Source organism: Pristiophorus japonicus, unplaced genomic scaffold (assembly GCF_044704955.1).
Source record: "Pristiophorus japonicus isolate sPriJap1 unplaced genomic scaffold, sPriJap1.hap1 HAP1_SCAFFOLD_182, whole genome shotgun sequence".
NCBI lineage: Eukaryota > Metazoa > Chordata > Chondrichthyes > Pristiophoridae > Pristiophorus > Pristiophorus japonicus.
Window position 1 is genome coordinate 1,009,148 of NW_027251505.1, and position 21,449 is coordinate 1,030,596.

General features: G+C 45.4%; 1 protein-coding gene and 1 pseudogene across 1 annotated transcript in view; one reads left to right on the forward strand and one right to left on the reverse strand.

The window, feature by feature from the left end:
• The window catches only part of LOC139243688 (probable G-protein coupled receptor 139), a 42,137-nt gene extending 40,000 nt beyond the window's left edge, over positions 1-2,137 (reverse strand). The window contains exon 1 of the mRNA XM_070870831.1: positions 2,010-2,137. Within this exon, the coding sequence (XP_070726932.1) occupies positions 2,010-2,137 (128 nt within the window). The remainder of the gene's footprint in view (positions 1-2,009) is intronic.
• An 8,271-nt stretch (positions 2,138-10,408) lies between these two features.
• Positions 10,409-18,504, forward strand: LOC139243689 (probable G-protein coupled receptor 139; annotated as a pseudogene).
• The last annotated feature ends 2,945 nt before the right edge of the window (positions 18,505-21,449 follow it).

Here is a 21,449-nt window from a genome sequence, read left to right on the forward strand (position 1 = left end):
CATTAATGAATTGGACTTGGGGGTGCAGGGCGCAAGTTTACAATTTGCCGAAAGCACGAAACTTGGAAGCGTGGCGAAAAGTGAGGAAGGTAGCAATAGACTTCAAGAAGACATAGACCGGCTGGTGGCATGGGCGGACAAAGGGCCGATGGAATTCAGTGCAGAGATTTGTAAGGTGATACGTGTTGCAGCAAGAATGAAGAGAGACCGTACAAACTCAATGGTACAATTTTAAAGGGGGCGCAAGAACAGACAGATCTGGGAGTGTTTGTGCACAAATCTTTGAAGGTGTTGGATAGGCTAATAAAGCAGTTAGCAAAGCATATGTGACGCCAGGCTTTATACATGAGAACACAAGAAATCGGAGCAATTTTGCCCCTCGAGCCTACTCCGCCATTAAATAGTATCATGGCTGGTCTGATCATGGCCTCAACTCCACTTCCCTGCCCATTTTCCATATCCCTTGACTTGGTTATCATTCAAATATTCATCTACCTCCACCTTAAATATATTCAATGGCCCAGCCTCCAGAGCTCTCTGGGTACGAGAGTTCCAAAGATTCATGACCATCTGAGAGAATAAATTCATCCTCATTACTGTTTTAAATGGGCAACCCCTTATTCTGGAACTGTGCCTCTGGGTTCGAGATTCCCCCTCGAGTGGAAACGTCCTAACTGCATCATCCGTGTTAAGCCCCCTCAGAATGTTATAATTTTCAGTAAGATCACATCTCATTCCTCCAAACGCCAATGAGTATATGCCCAACCAGCTCAATATTTCTTCATAAGGCAAACCCTTCATCTCAGCAATCAACCTCATGCACCTCCAATGAAATGCCTCCAATGCAATATATCCCTCCTTAAATAAGGAGACCAACCTGCACGCAGTACTACAGGTGTGGTCTCACCAACGCCCTGTACAGTTGTAGCAGGACTTCCCTACTTTTATACTCCATCCCCCTTGCAATAAAGACTAACATTCCATTTGCCTTCCTGCATGCTATGTTTTTTCCATGCATATTAACCCCCAGATCTTAACCTATCTATAAAGTTTTGCATATTATTTGCATCCTCCTCACAACTTTTTTTTCCACCTATCTTTGTATCCTCAGCAAATTTGGTGACAGTACACCCGGTCCGTTCATCAAAGTAATTGATATAGATGGTAAATATTTAAGGACAAACACTGATCTCTGTGGCAACCCACGAGTTACAGTTTGCCACCTCTCTGTTATTTGTTAGTTAGCCAATAGTCTATCCATGCTAATATATGACCCCCAAACCCCGATCACTTATCTGGTGTAGTAACCTTCTATGTGGCAGCTTATCGCATGTTCCCTGGAACTCCAAATACATTACATCTACTTGTTCCCCGTTAACCACCCTGCTCGTTGCATCCTCAAAGAACTCTATAGCAAATTTGTTAAACACGATTTCACTTTTATAAAACCATGCTGACTCTGCTTGATTGTATTATGATTCTCTAAATGGCTTGGGGGTCACCAGACAGCAGAGGGCGCCGCAGTCGGAGGTCATCGGGGTTTACACATGTGGCATGCGTGCTTGGTCATCTGTTTCTAAGCTGGGTGTCTTTGTCACACAGACACTCTCGGGCTGGAATAAAGATGGATCAGGTTGGACCTGAGTGAGTTTACAGCAACAAGACTCTTGAGTCATTACAATTGGCGACGAGGTAATTTACGAACCTTCGCATGCACAACGGGCACATTGGAAATCCTGGAGAGATTTGTGAAGGGTGAGGATTGGGTGAATTTTGTCGACTGCCTGGATCAGTATTTTGTGGCCAACGGCATGGAGGCAGAGACCTACACAGTTAAGCACAGGGCAGTTCTCCTCACCGTTTGTGGTCTGAACATTTACGGCCTCATAAAGAATCTTCTCTCTCCTATACTTTCGGTGGAAAAAGTGTATGAAGAATTGTGTATGTTGGTGGGTAACCATCTGAAGCCACAGGGGGGATCATCATATCACGCTACCGTTTCTACACACATGTTCGTGCTGAGGGTGAGGATGTGTCGGGATTTATTGCTGACCTGCGCCGCCTTGCTGAGCCGTGTAAATTCAGGAACATGCTGGAAGACATGCTGCATGATGTCTTCGTGCTGGACATCAGCCATGATGCGATCCTCAGGAAGCTGTTGGCTGCAGAGATGCTGGATTTGAAAAAGGCCATCGCACCTGCCCAGGCTTGCATGACGACGGATGATAATTTGAGGCAGATATTATCGATGAGTCAGAGTTCCACGGCACGTACTGTAAACAAGATGGCGCCGTTTTCGGGCAGAGCTGCTTGCACGAAACCTGCCGCTGCTCAGAGCCCGCCAACTGCTTCGATCTAGATTTCACCCTGTTGGCATTGTGGGGGCAATCATCGGCATCATCAGTGTGAGTTTAGACAATATTCATCAAATGAATGTTCGAAAGTGGGGCATCTTCACAGGATGTGTCAGTTTCCCCTCTTTATGCTCTGCAGACAAAGGCAGCATTAGACAACAAACTCGTTTCTCCTCAACTGATTTGTAACAGGTAACTGTTGGTTGAGCACATGATTTGACAACGAGACTTTTGATCAAGCCTCATTGACAAAGGCAACAAAACTGGCCACCAGCACCAGGTGTCTTTCACTTGTTGATCACAAATTTTCAGCAGCTGGGACAACATGAATTCAGATCCACCAAGATTTGAACTTGAATCACTGGATTCAGAATCCAGAGTGCTGTCCATTACACCATGGAACCAACCATGGCAAAAAATTGGAAACATTTCCCAAAACAACAAAACCCTCTCCAACATTACAATTTGGCTCGGCCTTTTCTCATCCATAATGTCAGTTTCCCCTCTTCCCGCTCTGCTAATTATTGATGCAGAGCAATTCACATCGATGCCGTCAACCATCAAAAGTCCTGTCATTATCCACAGGGGTTCCGGCAATTTTCTGATCGCAAAGCACTTTCAGTCCTTGTCCTTTTCCAGAAAATTGCAGAGGCGGAAATTGGGGAGCTTGATGACATTGAAAGGAGAACATTTTTGACTTGTGCAGTTCCGGTCAGAGAAATGTTTGTAAAAAGAACTTTTTGCAGAGAGAGGGATTGAGCATTTCAGCTTGTTGCTGAACACTTCTCTCTGAGCACTGAGCTAAGCAGTAGTTTCTGTAGTGTAGTGGTTATCACGTTTGTCTCACATGCGAAATGACCTTAGTTTGATCGCAGGCAGAAATATTATTTTTGAAACAAAAACTTGTGTGCGATAAAATTGAACAAAAGCAGTCCGGGTCACATTGTCGCATGATGCAAGCTACCTCGGACCCGGGCCAAAGCTCCCCGGACACCGAGCACACGCTCAGGAAAACCCCGGAGGAGAGGATATCCGAGTCACTGGGCCTTCCAGCAACACTGAACAAGCGCCCGGTCTAAAACTTTCCAGAGTAATAATTTGCAACTTTTTCATTCGCCAGTCAGGATGGCCGAGCGGTCTACGGCGCTGCGTTCAGGTCGCAGTCTCCTCTTGAGGCATGGGTTTGAAACCCACTCCTGACATTAATTGTATTTAATTACAAACTCATTTGGTTTGACACCACTCTGAAGTGCATTGGGACATCCATCTCACTTCATAAAAATACTCCACTTCAACGGCAAACGGTCATATCAAAGTTACTTCAGAAACGGCCTCGATCCCGGGTGGCTGTCGCGAAAGCAATGGGTTTGTGAAGTATTGAAAGGTGCCCTCGAAATATCTGGCACTTCTAATTTAAAAACACGGTTATAAGTTGTTTCAGTGCAAAAGAAGGCAGGCTCGAAGGGCCAAATGTCCGACTCCTGCTCCTGGTTCTTGTGTTCTTATGCAGAGCACAGAACAAATGATTAAATTATCAACTCTCCCTCAGTTCGCATTTCTTTCATTGTGCAAAAGAAGATTATGGGTTCATTAATAATGTTTCCCCGTGAAAACAACATAAGATTTAAGGAAAATTAATCGCCCAACCCACGAACCTGAGATTAAGAGTCTCATGTACTACCGACTGAGCGAGCCGGGCTTCTCAACAGCTATCCTGTCAATCCCCTTCAGAATATTGTCCATTTCAATGAGATCACCTCTCTTTCTTCTGAACTCCAGAGAGTATTGGCATGTTCTACACAATCTCTCATCATAGGACAGTCGTCTCATCCCAGGAATCAATCTGGTGAACCTCCGTTGTACCACCTCCAAGGCAAGTATATCCTTCCTCAGATAAGGAGACCAAAACTGTGTGCAGTACTCCAGGTGTGGTCTCACCAGAGCCCTGTACAATTGTAGCAAGACTTCCTTACTCTTGTACTATGGGCTATTTATTAGGTACTATGGGCTGAAAATCCTGTTTTTCTGCTGATTCTACGGTTGTATAAAAATGTGTTAAACTTTAACAGTCACTCGGCAAACTTATTTATATTTCCTTCAGTGTGCAACACATGTGGATGGATTAATGATGATTGAAACAATTATTCAGTATCTCACAGACTTCAATTATTTTTGTCAACTTGCTCTTTAAAAATGCTTTCTGTGACCAAGAATCAAACCCAGACCACGGCAGTGAGAGCACCGAATCCTAACCACTAGACTACCAGGGAACACTGCTTGCAGTCTCTGCGATAGCTTTAGATATAGTCAGCTTACATTCACAGCTGAGAATTGTGCGGTGACACGGCGTGTAACTGGATTTACTGTGAGCAGCGTAGAGGCCCCGACCTGCGTGAGAACACCAGCGGCAGGTCGGGGCCATAAAAGGAGCGGTGAGCGGCGGCCTGGGATCAGCGTGGTGGGGTACCACGGCAAGGTACAGCGCGAGCTGGTGCAGGAGGGCGACGGCAGCGAAGAGTGATGTCATCAAAGTCCAGGTCGGTGATTGGAGCTTGGGCAGGTACAGCAGGAGCAGCGAGAGATTGGAGAGGTATGTGATCGGGGCCCAGGGGCGGCGTGAGTTCAGGGCAAGGGGCCCAGGGACAGCACGGGCCAGCCCACACTGCGATATGTGTGTACACCAGATCCGTGCAGCAGAGCTGGTCTCCAGTCATCCAGGCGTTCGAGCGGCAGGAAGGTGGAGCGAGCAGGGCTCTATAAAGGCCCAGCAGGAGTCCGGGGATCGGCGGCAGTCGGAGGTGTAGGTGGACGAGGAGCAGCGAGCAGCGAGCTACAGCTGGTGCAGGATCAAAAGTAAGAAAGAAGTTGAAAGTAATCGAAGGGTAACGTCACAACCAAGAGGGTTAGTGATTGGCTGGTTGAGTAGTGCGTAGTTTTCCTTTCATTTTTCTTTCTTCTTGTTCTTAGCAGTAAGAAACCTTGTCATTGTTGAAAAATTAACTAATTTAAGGGTTAAGTCATGGCAGGAGAGCCCAGACCTGTGTCATGCTCCACCCGAGCTATGTGGGAAGACAGCGACGCTTCCAGCATCCCTGACGACTGCATGTGCAGGAAGTGTATCCATCTGCAGCTGTGGCAGACCAAATTGTGGCACTGGAGCTGCACATGGATTCACTCTGGAGCATCCGCGATGCTGAGGAAGTCGTGAATAGTATGTTTAGTGAGTTGGTCATACCACAGGTAAAGGTTACTCAGGCAGATAAGGAATGGGTGACCAAAAAAAAGAGCAGTGGAAGGAAGGTACTGCAGGTGTCCCCTGTAGCCATCTCTCTCCAAAACAGATACACCACCTTGGGTACTGTTGGGGGAGATCACTCATCAGGGGAAGGCTGCAGCAGCCGTCCATGGCACCAGGGTTGGCTCTGCTGCACAGGAGGGCAGGAAAAAGAGTGGGAGAGCAAAAGTGATAGGGGATTCTATTTTAAGGGGAATAGTTAGGTATTTCTGCGGGTGCAAACGAGACTCCAGGATAGTATGTTGCCTCCCTGGTGCAAAGGTCAAGTATGTCTCGGAGCGGCTGAAGCGCATTCTGGAGGGGCAGGGTGAACAGCCAGCTGTAGTGGTGCATATAGATACCCGCGATATAGATAAAAACGTGATGAGGTCCTACAAGCTCAGTTTAGGGATCTAGGAGTTAAATTAAAAAGTAGGACATCAAAAGTAGTAATCTCACGATTGCTACCAGTGCCACATGCTAGTCAGAGTAGGAATTGCAGGATAGCTCAGATGAATACGTGGCTTGAGGAGTGGTGCAGAAGAGAGGGATTCAAATTCCTAGGACATTGGAGCTTGTTCTGGGGGAGGTAGGACCAGTACAAACCAGACAGTCTGCACCTGGGCAGGATCGGAACCAATGTCCTAGGGGCAGTTTTTGCTAGTGCTGTTGGAAAGAGTTTAAACTAATATGGCAGGGGGATGGGAAGCTATGGAGGGAGACAGAGGGAAGTAAAATGGGGCAGAAGCAAAAATAGAAAGAAGAAAAGTAAAAGTGGAGGACAGAGAAACCCAAGACAAAAATCAAAAAGGGCTACATTACAGTAAAAGTCTAAAGAGACAAAGTGTATTAAAACGACAACCTGAAAGCTCTGTGCCTCAATGCGAGGATTATTCGTAATAAGGTGGGCGAATTAACTGCGCAGGCAGCTATTAATGAATATGATATTGAGATTATGGAGACATGACTCCAGGTTGATCAAGGTTGGGAACTCAACATCCAGAGGTATTCAACATTCAGGAAGGATAGACAGAAAGGAAAAGGAGGTGGGGTAGCGTTGCTGGTTAAAGAGAAAATTAAAGCAGTAGTAAGGAAGGACATTAGCTTGGATGATGTGGAATCTGTATGGGTAGAGCTGCGGAATACCAAAGAGCAGAAAACGCGAGTGGGAGTTGTGTACAGACCAGCAAACAGCAGTCGTGAGGTTGGGGAAAGCATCAAAGAAGAAATTAGGGATGCGTGCAATCATGGGCGACTTTAATCTGCATATAGATTGGGCAAACCAAACTGGTAGAAATACGGTGGAGGAGCATTTCGTGGAGTGTATTAGAGATGGTTTTCTAGATTATTATGTCGAGGAACCAACTCGAGGGCTGGCCATCCTCAACTGGGTGATGTGTTATGAGAAAGGACTAATTAGCAATATTGTTGTGCGAGGCCCCTTGGGGAAGAGTGATCATAATATGGTAGAATTGTTTATTAAGATGGAGAGTGGCACAGTTAATTCAGAGACTCAGGTCCTGAACTTAAGGAAAGGTAACTTCGATGGTATGAGACATGAATTGGCTAGAATAGACAGGCAAATGAAACTTAAAGAGTTGACAGTGGATAGACAATGGCAAACATTTAAAGATCACATGGATGAACTTCAACAATTGTACATCCCTGTCTGGAGTAAAAATAAAATGGAGAAGGTGGCTCAAACGTGACTAACAAGGGAAATTAGGAATAGTGTTAAATCCACGGAAGAGGCATTTAAGTTGGCCAGAAAAAGCAGCAAACCTGAGGACTGGGAGAAATTTAGAATTCCGCAGAGGAGGATAAGGATTTAATTAGGAAGGGGAAAATAAGAGTATGACAACATAAAAACTGACTGCAAAAGCTTCTATAGATATGTGAAGCGAAAAAGATTAGTGAAGTCAAGACGGAGTTAGATATGGCCCTTGCGGCTAAAGGGATCAAGGGGTATTGAGAAAAAGCAGGAACGGGGTACTGATGCAATGATCAGCCATGATCTTACTGAATGGTGGTGCAGGCTCGAAGGGCTGGATGGCCTAATCCTGCACCTATTTTCAATGTTTCTGTGATTCTGTGTTTCTATGTCCCTTGCAATCGGAATCATGTGAATTTATAATGGAGAACAAGGAAATGGCAGATCATTTGAACACATACTTTGGTTCCGTCTTCACGAAGGAAGACACATATAACCTTCCGGAAATACTAGAGGACCGAGTGTCTTGCGAGAAGGAGGAACTGAAGGAAATCCTTATTAGTCAGGAAATTGTGTTAGCGAAATAGCTGCGATTGAAGGCCAATAAATCCCCAGGGCCTGATAGTCTGCACCCAGAGTACTTAAGGAAGTAGCCCGAGAAATAGTGGATGCATTGATGATCATTTTCCAACATTCTATAGACTCTGGATCAGTTCCTATGGATTAGAGGGTAGCTAATATAACCCCACTTTTTAAGAAAGGAGGGAGAGAGAAAACAAGGAATTATAGACTGGTTAGCCTGACATCGGTAGTGGGGAAAATGCTGGAATCAATTATTAAAGATGTAATCGCAACGCATCGGGAAGGCAGTGACAGGATCCATCCAAGTCAGCATGGATTTATGAACTGAAAATCATGCTTGACAAATCTTCGAGAATTTTTTGAGGATGTAACCAGTAGACAAGGGAGAACCAGTGAATTTGGATGTGGACTTTCAAAAAGCTTTTGACAAGGTCCCACACAAGAGATTAACGTGCAAAATTAAAGCAAATGGTATTGGGGTAATGTATTGATGTCGATAGAGAACTGGTTGGCAGACAGGAAGCAAAGAGCAGGAATAAACAGGTTCTTTTCAAAATGGCAGGCAGTGACTAGTGGGGTATCGCAAGGTTTAGTGCTGGGACCCCAGCTCTTTAAAATGTACATTAAGAATTTAGACGAAGGAATTGAACGTAATATCTCCAAGATTGCAGATGACACTAAGCTGGGTGGCAGTGTGAGCTGTGAGGAGGAAACTAAGAGGCTTCAGGGTGAACTGGACAGGTTCGGTGTGTCGGCAAATGCATGGCAGATGCAGTATAATGTGGATAAATGTGAGGTTACCCACTTTGGTGGCAAAAACAGGAAGGCAGAATATTACCTGGATTGTGAGAGATTAGGAAAAGGGGAGGTGCAATGAGACCTGGGTGTCATTGTACATCAGTCATTGAAAGTTGGCATGCAGGTATAGCAGGCAGTGAAGAAGTTAAATGGCATGTTGGCCTTCAGAGCGAGAGGATTTGAGTATAGGAGCAGGGAGGTCTTACTGCAGTTGTACAGGGCCTTTGTGAGGATACACATTTGATCTCCTAATACACCTTTGATCTCTTAACCTGCGGAAGGGCTGTTGAGAGAGTGCAGCGAAGGTTCACCAGACTGATTCCCGAGATGGCAGGACTGACATATGAAGAAAGACTGGATCAACTTGGCTTATATTCACAGGAATTTAGAAGAATGAGAGGGGATCTCAAAGAAACATATAAAATTCTGATGGGATTGGACATGTTAGATGCAGGAAGAATGTTCCCAATGTTGGGAAAGTCCAGAACCTGGAGTCACAGTCTAAGGATAAGGGGTAAGCCAGTTAGGACTGAGATGAGGAGAGACTTCTTCACTTAGAGAATTGTGAACCTATGGAATTCTCCACCACAGAAAGTTGTTGAGGCCAGTTCGTTAGATGTGTTCAAAAGTGAGTTAGATGCGGCCCTTACGGCTAAAGGGATCAAGTGGCGTGGAGAGAAAGCAGGAATTGGGAACTGAAGTTGCATGAACAGCCATGATCATATTGGATGGTGGTGAAGGCTCGAAGGGCCTTCACCTGTACTTATTTTCTATGTTTCTATTATGCTTGATCTGTTTAAAACTGTAGTTAGGCCAAAGCGAGAGTACTGAGCACTGTTCTGGTCACCAAATCACAGGAAATGTTAATTGAACTGCAAAGGGTACAACGGAGATTCACAAGGATTTTGCCAGGACTGGACAATTTTAGCCATGAGACAAGATTGGATAGCCTGCGGTTGTTTAGTGTGGAACAGAGAATGTGGAGGGGAGATTTGATTGCGGTGCATGAAATGATGTGGGGCCCAGATAGAGTGGGTTAGGATGGAGCTAATTCCCTCAGCAGAGATGGAAATTACCAAGCGGGAGAGAATTAAATAAAGATTTGAAGGATTAGAGGGGATTAGTGAAGAACACTTCTGAACCCAAACACGAGTGTGGGTTTGGAGGTCACTGCCTGAATGGTAGTAAATGCAGAAAACCGCATCGTATTTACAAAGGGTTTGGTTATGCACGTGAAGTGCTGTATCCGACACGGTTACGGACCAAGAGCTGGAAAGTGGGATTAGGCTGCAGAGCTCCTTTTCAGCCCACATAGACACGGTGGGCCCAATGGCTGCTCTCTGTGCTGTAACTTTCTATGATTCTACCATTTCCAGTATTTCCTTATAAGTTTTTTCAGAAAAGGCAATTATGTCATTCTTTTAGGAATGTGAGACTTTTGTCTCTGGGTCTTCTGGGCTTTATCTGATTGGGAATTGTGCACATGTTATTAAAAGTCTTGCTGTGAAAGTTGTTGATATCATCTGTTTGTTCAGTAACTGTAACTAAACCCAGTCAGCAGGGGCAATGTTATAACTGGATGGATTCTCTCACCTATAAATAAGGGGAATCTTCGCATTGTCTCAATTGGTGAATTGCTCCCAGCATTAATACCAACCATCGATTCATCGATTCTAATCGCAAGGGAAAATGTCTCTTGGTTTTCTCATCAAGCTCCAGATTCTAAGGGCAATTGTTGATGTCCAAAAGATTTATTATCCTCTGCTGGCTGCAGTGGGTGTCCCTGGTATGTTCCTCCTTTCAGCCGGTATTTCAATAACCCGAGATTAACAGTAAATGGCTTCTTAGTCCATGTGTCCAGCTTTTTATTCAATTACTTTCCTTGCAGTATAGCAACGAATAAACTTCAAAAATACATCGATGTCTGAAAACACTTTGGGCATCCTGTGGTCATGAAAGGTGCTGCACTCCGGCAATTCATTCATTCATTCATTGATAGAAACATAGAAACATAGAAAATAGGTGCAGGAGTAGGCCATTCGGCCCTTCGAGCCTGCACCACCATTCAATGAGATCATGGCTGATCATTCCCTCAGTACCCCTTTCCTGCTTTCTCTCCATACCCCTTGATCCCTTTAGCCGGAAGGGCCATATCTAACTCCCTCTTGAATATATCCAATGAACTGGCCTCAATAACTCTCTGCGATACATAATTCCACAGGTTAACAACTCTCTGAGTGAACAAGTTTCTCCTCATCTCAGTGATAAATGTCCTACCTCTTATCCTAAGATTGTGTCCCCTGGTTCTGGACTTCCCCAATATTGGGACGATTCTTCCCGCATCCAACGTGCCCAGTCCCATCAGAATCTTGCATGTTTCTATGAGATCCCCTCTCATCCTTCTAAACTCCAGCGTATAAAGGCCCAGTTGATCCTGTCTATCCTCATATGTCAGTCCAGCCATCCCGGGAATCAGTCTGTAGAATCTTCGCTGCACTCCCTCAATTGCAAGAACGTCCTTCCTTAGGTTAGAAGATAAAATTGAACACAATATTCCAGTTGAGGCTTCACCAAGACCCTGTGCAACTGCAGTAAGACCTTCCTGCTGCTGTACTCAAATCCCCTAGCTATGAGGGCCAAAATACCATTTGTCTTCTTCACCGCCTGCTGTGCCTGGAGGCCAACTTTCAATGACTGATGAACCATGACACCCAGGTCTCGTTACACCTCCCCTTTTCCTCATCTGCTGCCATTCAGATAATATTCTGCCTTCATGTTTTTACCCCCAAAGTGGATAACCTCACATTTATCCACATTATTCTGCATCTGCCATGCATTTGCCCACTCACCTAACCTGTCCAAGTCACCCTGCAGCCTGTTAACATCCCCCTCACAGCTCACACTGCCACCCAGTTTAGTGTCATCTGCAAACTTGGAGAAATAACACTCAATTCCTTCATCTAAATCGTTGATGTATATTGTAATGAGCTGGGGTCCCAGCACTGAGCCCTGCGGCACTCCACTAGTCACTGCCTGCCATTTTGAAAAGGACCCGTTTATCCCTACTCTCTGCTTCCTGTCTGCCAACCAGTTCTCTATCCACATCAGTACATTACCCCCAATACCATGATCTTTGATTTTGCACACCAATCTTTTGGGTGAGAACTTGTGAAAAGCCTTTTGAAAGTCCAAATACACCACATCCACTGGTTCTCCCTTGTCCACTCTGCTAGTTACTTCCTCAAAAAATTCCAGAAGATTCGTCAAGCCTGATTTCCCTTTCATTAATCCATGCTGACTTGGACTCATCCTATCACTGCTTTCCAGATGCGTTGCTATTTCGTCCTTAATGATTGATTCCAACATTTTCCCCACGACTGATGTCAGGCTAACCGGTCTATAATTTCCCGTTTTCTCTCTCCCTCCTTTTTTAAAAAGTGGTGTTACATTAGCTCCCCTCCAGTCCATAGGAACTGATCCAGAGTCGATAGACTGTTGGAAAATGACCACCAATGCATCCACTATTTCTAGGACCACTTCCTTCAGTACTCTTTCTTCCTTCCTTTCTCCTGCCTCTCTGTTGTTTTGTGAATCGCTCCTGTGTGTGTTTGATTCTGGTCCATGCTGCACTGATGTGAACTCCCATTCATTGCTAGCAGTTCAATGGATGCTGTGTCTTTCATTTGTCATTATTAATTCCATTTCAGCAGTCGTATTTAGATCTGACTCTTCTGTCAGGCGATGGGACCAGCCATACTACTTATTCTCTCACTTTAAAGGGGATACTTTGCTGTAAATTCTGAGTCCGAGTTTCGGCTGAGAAACTGTTCCATGATCTCACACAAATTAGGCAATTTCTGCATTATACAGTTGATTATTTAATTGTACAAGTGAGTCAGAACATTTAGCTCACAGAATCATTGATAATACAATCTGATTCAGCTGCCGCACTTTCCATCATTTCCCATTTTAAGTGATGTCGCTGTTTCTGAATAGTTAAATTACAGTTCTAATTTTGATCCCGATTTATTATTATGCAGCACATTTAATGCTTTGCTTACTGAGACTGAATCTGCATTATCAATTGAATCCCGTGCCGATCTGATACAGTTCATCATATCGCTGATCGAATGTATAGTCATTGCAGCATAGTGTTTTGTTAGTGACACTATTCGTTGTTGGATTGTGATTTATTCATTATATGAATTAAAAGCCGAGTGCACTCACACCACTTGAGGAAAAGAGCAAGAGTCACAGTGTTTGAATAGAATGGAAATATTTGCCTGCACAGATCCGATGCACCGATTGGCCTCCTCCTGTGCTCTACTATTCTACGATTTTACGATTCTCGCTTCTGAAACCCAGTTTTGGAGTAATGGCCTGTGATTTGCTCTCAGCATTTGCCATCATTACAACTGTGAATCTGAGAGCAATGTCCGGAGTAAGCACATGCGCAGTTACAGGTGGAAATCCAGGAGTTGCTGCCAGTCATTCCTTGTTCCTCCCTTGGACTCGCTGTTAAACTCCCCACAGCCGGCAATCAATTCAACTTGCTGACATAAATTAAACTTTATGCTGTTATATCTCTCTTAAAAGCCCCGGAAATAGTCAAGCCTTGTTGAAAGAGACGTAACTGTGTTTTTGATGGTGTATTACGTTCTACTTACTGCTGAACCATCGTTCTGGCACTAAAAATCTAATTTTATACCGATGTTATGTCAAAATCTTCCACAATGATAAAAATTCCATGGTTATTTATAACTGAAAAAACATGTTTCCTTATATTATTTCAGTTTCTACATTATTCCTGTCCCAATCTATATTTCGCTCTCTGTAAAATAATTAAAACGTGAAGGATAATCAGTGTATTTTACTTCCCAATTTGCAATCTGTGAATTGTTTAATGTGTTTGGCTGCTGAGCCAGCTTCATGACATCACTGTTGCTGGAGTCTGGAGATCCCCTATACTTGCCTTCAAATGTAAGTTACGATCAGCAGGGTGATATTGATGCCACAGGAATCACTGGATCTTTGTGGGCAGCATTGTTCGAGGTCAGCGGTGAACACCATCACGTTTGCACTGACCGCAAAATCTGGGCGATTATAGTTTGAATCATATTATTCCACTATTTACAGTAAGAGCAGCATTGTTCCAACTGTAATCTGTAATGTAATTGAGAAATTGTGGGGTAAAATGAATGATATTAAGGGGACATTCTCCGCCGTTGTATTCTTTGTGCAGCACATGACACGTGAACATGAATTTCCAATTGCCGAGTGTAGAATCAGAGAATGGTTACAGCACAGAAGGACATGCGGCCAGTCTAGCCTGTGCCAGATCTCTGCAAGGGCACTTCAGCTATTCCCACTCCCCACCCTTTCCCCTGAGCCCGAGATGTTGTTTCCTTCAGAAGAGCATAGGATGTCAGTTACTCGGCTCCTGGAATGTTAATCCATCGGGAATCCAAGGGCAAAGCATCAAAATTGGAATCACATCTAATATCCAAAACAAACATTAATTCAGAATTTAACATTTTGTATTAGGAGCACAAATGTGGAACAATATTTCTACATGAGATAATGTAAACTAGTTGTAATTTTAAATGTATATGCGACAGGCTCGCGAGGGAGATGGTGGAAGCAGTGAGAGTTGACTCATTCAGAGGCAAGTTCGATAAATATGCTTCAAAAATTACCTTTCCAGGATAGAGTGTATGTGTCTTTCCCCTCGCCCCACACCAAACCTACGTCCTTCTGTGACCGCCCTGGAAAACTCTCTCTCCCGACTCTCTTACAACTGCACTTACGAGATCCCAACTGTCCAGCCTTCGGCCCTCCATTCACCACGATATTTCTGCAGCTACCGATCTGCTCAACCACACCCTCACCACCACATTTGTTGACCCAGTCCCGATTAAAACAATCAGTCTCTCTCTCACACTGGCTGTTCCCCCTGGTGCAGTACCCAACTTCACTCCCTTAAGTCCAAGAGACACAGACTTAAACGGATATGGCGGACAACTGGTTTAGCCATTCACCGCCAATAATAATGTATTATTTTGTCCTGCTCCTGACTGACAAAATTGCTCCCTACTCCAGAATCATTCTGGAATGCAAAGATCAACCCGGCTTCCATTGTCTAGTGCTAACCATCTTCTTAAACCCTCTCCCCAGTCTCCTTCATCCTCACCTCCCACAACAATATTAGGAGCTCATGCACTTCTTTGTCTCTAAGATTGAGACCATCCAATCAGCTGCCTCTGCCACTTTGCTTCCTTCCCCGAGGCCACCGTGACAAACTTCCTCTAAGGATCGCCCTGCCTTAGCCCGGGACTTGCATATGTTTCCACTTTCTCTCCAATCTCCCCTCATGACTTATCTGTGCTGAAATTGTTCATGTATCACTTCCTGCTCCCTCGATCCTATTACTACCAAACTGCTCACCACCCAACATTCCTTCCTGCCTCCCATGTTAATGGACACAGTTAATGGTTCTCTCTCCTCGCGCTCTATCCCTCTCTCCTTCAAACCTGCTGTGATCAACCCTCGCCTCAAAAAAGCAAACCGCTTGACCACTCTGTCCTTGGAAACTGCCGCCCCGTGTCAATCCGCCCTTTCCTCGCCAATGTCCTTGAATGTGTTGTCGCCTCACAAATCCGTGTGCATCTTTCCCACTTCCATGTTCGATTCTGTCCACTCAGGTTTCTGCCCATGCCACATTACCGAAACAGCTCATCATGGTCAGAAATGTCATTCTACATGACTGTGACAAAGATAAGCTATCCCTCCTCATCCTTCTTGACATATCTGCATTCTTTCACACTGCTGACCACACCATTCTCCTTCAACGCCACTCCAAAGTCATCCAGCTGGGTGGGACTGCACTCAGCCTGTTCATTCTTATCTTTCTAATCTTAGCCAGAGAATCTCCTGCAAAGACTTTTCTTCCCACTCCCGCATTGTTACATCTGGTGTCCTCCATGGATTTATCCTTGGCCCCCTCCTATTTCTCATCTGCATGCTACCCCTTGGCGATATCATCCGAAAACACAGCGTCAGTTTCCCCATGTACGCTGATGACACTCAGCTCGAAGTCACCACCACTTCCCTTGACCCCTCCAAAGACTCTAAATTTTCAGACTGTGGTCCGACATCCAGTTCTGGATGAGCAGACAATTTCTCCCATAAAATATTGGGAAGCTGTTGCCTTTGGTCCCTGCCACAAACTGCGTTCTCCAGCCACTTACACTATCACTCTCCCCACCTTCTGTCTGAGGCTCAATCACAATGTTTGCAACCTTGCTGGTATATGTGACCCTGAGATGAGCTTCTGAACATATACCGTTCCATAACTAATACTGCTTTTTTCCACCTCCATAACATCGCCCGTCTCCACTCCTGCCTCAGCTCAACTGCTGCTGAAACCGTCACTCATTCCTTTGTTACCTGTAGAATTGACTGTTCCAATGCACGCCTGCCCAGCCACATTCTACCCTACGTAAATTTGAGCTGATCCAAAACTCGGCTGCCCTGTCAGAACTCGCACCAAGTTCACCCATCCCCTGTACTTGCTGACCTACATTGTCTCCCCATGAAGTAACGCCTCTATTTCAAAATATTGTTGTTAAACCCCTCCCTTTCTCTGTAAACTTCCCCAGCCCGACAACCCCCCAAGATATCTGCACTCCTCTAATTCTGCACTCTTGAGCATCCCTGATTTTAATCGCTCAAACATTGGTGGCCGTGCCTTCTGTTACCTGGGCCCTAAGCTCTGGAATTCACTGCCGAACCCTCTCCGTCTCTCTCCCTCGATTTCCACCTTTAAGACGCTCCTTCAAACCGACCTTTTTGACTAAGCTTTGGTCGTCTGCCGCACTTTATCCTTATGTGTCTGGGCATTAATTTTTGTATTATAATACACCTGCGGAGCACCTTGGAAAGCTTCACTGTGTTAAAGACGACATATAAATACCTTGTTGCTGCAGTTGCAATTGGAGACATGTCATGTGGTAAAAGTAGCTGCTGAGAGGGAACACGTGACGTTGGATCTGTACTTCCCAATGCTCGCCACCAGGGGGCTTCTCTTCCACTCATGCCTGGCTCGATTGTACACTGTTGGCAGCGATTGATTGCTCTGATTAGACAACGACGCAATCATCATTACATCGTGCGACAACCCGGAAGCTACAAGGTAAATTTGATGAACTGTAGTATTTTTATTCATCCAGTAACTCCTATGTTACTATTGCGTAGATTACAAACATTTGATAGCCAGGTTTGGGTTGTGACATTCTACAGGTGCGTTCAATGCCTTGAACCAATGACCATTGTCGATCTATGAGCACAGAGAGTGGGTGTTGTCAGCTTAAAATCCCATCTTAAGGGCACCATCGATTGTCCCATTCCTCTTACTGCCAGGCCTCTTCTATTCCATCCCAACCTCAGAACAGTAAGTTCAGCTGTATCACTCCAACAACTAACTCGTACACTCTGCAATTCAATCCTGCAAATACCCTCCCATTTCATTCGCCCGCTGGCTCACGTATCGGTGAAGCTCACACTTCTCCATTCATTATTTTAGGGTTTGTTCTAAAATCAGGTTCTGGTTTGAACCGTGTTTCATTTGGTCCCATTGTGTCTCGTATTATGCGATAATTTACCGATTCCTCTGATTACAAATCTCCACGTATCTCCATCACCGATAATATGAAATGGTTCCATCACTTGATGAAATGCCAAGCAGCAAAATTCTTGGTGCATCTCATGTTATTGTGAAGAACGATATTATCCCTGTTATAGATCCGACTCTGTCATGTCTTTGAAAACACAGCAAACTACTGTATGTATCCGCTGTTTGTGAATAATGTTCCTATTTTCCTCTTGCTCACAGTTAATGTGGTGACGATTGTGATCCTGTCTCGGGGAAAGTGTGGTCTCTCCAAATGTGTCACTCACTACCTGGTGGCCATGGCAGCGGTGGATCTACTGGTCGTGATCATCGATCTGATACTGAGGCAGATTCCTATTGTTTATCGGGATCAATTTCTTTTTCTGTTGCACGTTAGAATGTGTAATATCCACGCTATCCTGCTTTATGTAGACACAGATTGTTCTGTCTGGTTCACGGTCACTTTCACCTTCGATCGGTTTGTGGCCATTTGTTGCCAGAAGCTGAAATCGAAATATTGCACGGAGCAAACAGCGACTGTCGTTCTAGGAACAGTGACAGTGCTGAGCTGTCTGAGGAACATTTTTTGGTATTTTCTGTATACAAGTGAATATTGGCTGTCCAACAGTCCATGGTTTTGCAGTGTGACAATTGGTGTATCTCGTTCGCTGGTCTGGACTATCATTGAATTAATGCATTACATTTTAACACCTTTTATTCTATTTATTTTGATTCGACTGTTCAATGCTTTAACAGTCAGACACATTTTAGTGTCCAGCAGAGCCCGCAGTAGACTCTGGGGTCGGAGCAGTGGCGAGAGCCCCAGTGACCCAGAGATGGAGACTGTAGGAAATCGATGATTGTACTGTTTGTTATATCGGGGAATTTCATACTGTTATGGGTGGTGTTCATGGTCTGTTCTATATTGAGACGATTGGATGACTTGGGATACTCTGTTTCTCTGCCCATGTTTGTATCGGAAATCAGCTTCATGCTCCAGCTCCTGAGTTGCTGCACGAACACTTTTATTTACGCAGTGACACAGAAGAAATTCAGAGAGGATTTGAGGAATGTAGTCACATATCCTTTCACAATGATGCTCAAGTTAATTCGATGAGAAGGTTTCATATTTTTTCATATCATATATTGTTATGTCATATTCTGTTAATTTCACTGTCGGCTTTATGTAATTTATCTTTTATGAAACATATCTCAAGCTGTTTGAATCTTAACAGTAAGTTAATATCATAGTAGAGTCCTTGCAGACATGTGTTCCCCCAGGGCAGCACGTTACCCAAGAGCGGATTGATGCCTCAGACAGTCAGGGGCTGAGCTCGGTATCCAGGGGTATATTGGCAATGGGAGCCTTGTGCCATTATTTTACACATTAGACCATTAGTTCACCATTTCCCCTCAGTCAGGGGGAATACAGTTTCTCAGTGTTGAAAACTTTCTCGGATCTCTGCTGATCTTTGAAGAAAGACTTTTTTGAAAATCAGGTCATACACCAGAAAAAAATCAAGTTGGAAGAAGACTGTGCAGGAGATTAATCTCTGCATCCTCACTGGGATAGATACAGAAACAGAATCAATGTTTGTACTTCAACTTGTAATCAAAAGTTTTTGTTAGTTCTTTATTTTAGTGACAGTTTCCAAACTGATGTTGAACTGCTTACACTGGACTCTATCGCTCTCAGTGTTCTGTATGTTTTACCTATTGTGCAATAAAGCAGATTGTACATCGAACAAAAAAACACTTTGCACAGTGATACATTCGTCCAGCGTTGGATAGTCCCGAAGGCTTCTCGGCCCGATCAGAAGGTAATGTCATGCTGCAATCCTGCTCCCGGTACAGCACTCTCCCGTCTCCCGGTACAGCTCACTCACTGATCCTGGTACAGCTCACTCACTGACCCCAGTACAACTCACTCACTGATCCTGGTACAGCTCCCTCACTGATCCCGGTACAGCTCGCTCACTGATCCCGGTACAGCTCACTCACTGATCCTGGTACAGCTCACTCACTGATCCCGGTACAGCTCACTCACTGATCCTGATACAGCTCTCTCACTGATCCCAGTACAGCTCGCACACTGATCCCGGTACAGCTCACTCACTGATCCTGGTACAGCTCACTCACTGATCCCGGTACAGTTCACTCACTGATCCCAGTACAGCTCACTCACTGATCCCGGTACAGCTCACTCACTGATCCTGGTACAGTTCACTCACTGATCCTGGTACAGCTCACTCACTGATCCTGGTACAGCTCACTCACTGATCCCGGTACAGCTCACTCACTGATCCCAGTACAGCTCACTCACTGATCCCGGTACAGCTCACTCACTGATCCTGGTACAGTTCACTCACTGATCCTGGTACAGTTCACTCACTGATCCTGGTACAGCTCACTCACTGATCCTGGTACAGCTCACTCACTGATCCCGGTACAGCTCACTCACTGATCCCGGTACAGCTCACTCACTGATCCTGGTACAGTTCACTCACTGATCCCAGTACAGCTCACTCACTGATCCTGGTACAGCTCACTCACTGATCCTGGTACAGCAGACTCACTGATCCTGGTACAGCTCACTCACTGATCCCAGTACAGCTCACTCATTGATCCTGGTACAGCTCACAGACTGATCCCGGTACAGCTCACTCACTGATACCAGTACAGCTCACTCACTGATCCCAGTACAGCTCACTCATTGATCCTGGTACAGCTCACAGACTGATCCCGGTACAGCTCACTCACTGATCCCAGTACAGCTCACTCATTGATCCTGGTACAGCTCACAGACTGATCCCGGTACAGCTCACTCACTGATACCAGTACAGCTCACTCACTGATCCCAGTACAGCTCACTCATTGATCCTGGTACAGCTCACAGACTGATCCCGGTACAGCTCACTCACTGATACCAGTACAGTTCACTCACTGAATCCAGTACAGCTCACTCACTGATCCTGGTACAGCTCACTCACTGATCCTGGTACAGCACACTCACTGATCCTGGTACAGCTCACTCACTGATCCCAGTACAGCTCACTCACTGATCCTGGTACAGCTCACTCACTGATCCTGGTACAGCTCACTCACTGATCCCGGTACAGCTCACTCACTGATCCTGGTACAGCTCACTCACTGATCCCGGTACAGCTCACTCACTGATCCAAGTACAGCTCACTCACTGATCCCGGTACAGCTCACTCACTGATCCTGGTACAGCTCACTCACTGATCCCGGTACAGCTCACTCACTGATCCAAGTACAGCTCACTCACTGATCCTGGTACAGCTCACTCACTGATCCCGGTACAGCTCATTTACTGATCCCCGTACAGCACACTCACTGATCCCAGTACAGCTCACTCACTGATCCCAGTACAGCTCACTCACTGATCCCGGTACAGCTCACTCATTAGTCCTGGTACAGCTCACTCACTGATCCCGGTACAGCTCACTCACTGATCCCGGTACAGCTCACTCACTGATCCCGGTACAGCTCACTCACTGATCCTGGTAAAGCTCACTCACTGATCCTGGTACAGCTCACTCACTGATCCCGGTACAGCTCACTCACTGATCCTGGTACAGCTCACTCACTGATACCGGTACAGCACACTCACTGATCCCGGTACAGCTCACTCACTGATCCCGGTACAGCTCACTCACTGATCCCGGTACAGCTCACTCACTGATCCCGGTACAGCACACTCACTGATCCTGGTACAACTCACTCACTGATCCCGGTACAGCACACTTACTGATCCTGGTACAGCTCACTCACTGATCCCGGTACAGCACACTCACTGATCCTGGTACAGCTCACTCACTGATCCTCGTACAACACACTCACTGATCCCAGTACAGCTCACTCACTGATCCCAGTACAGCTCACTCACTGATCCCGGTGCAGCTCACTCACTGATCCCGGTACAGCTCACTCATTAGTCCCGGTACAGCTCACTCACTGATCCCGGTACAGCACACTCACTGATCCCGGTACAGCTCACTCACTGATCCCGGTACACATCACTCACTGATCCCGGTACAG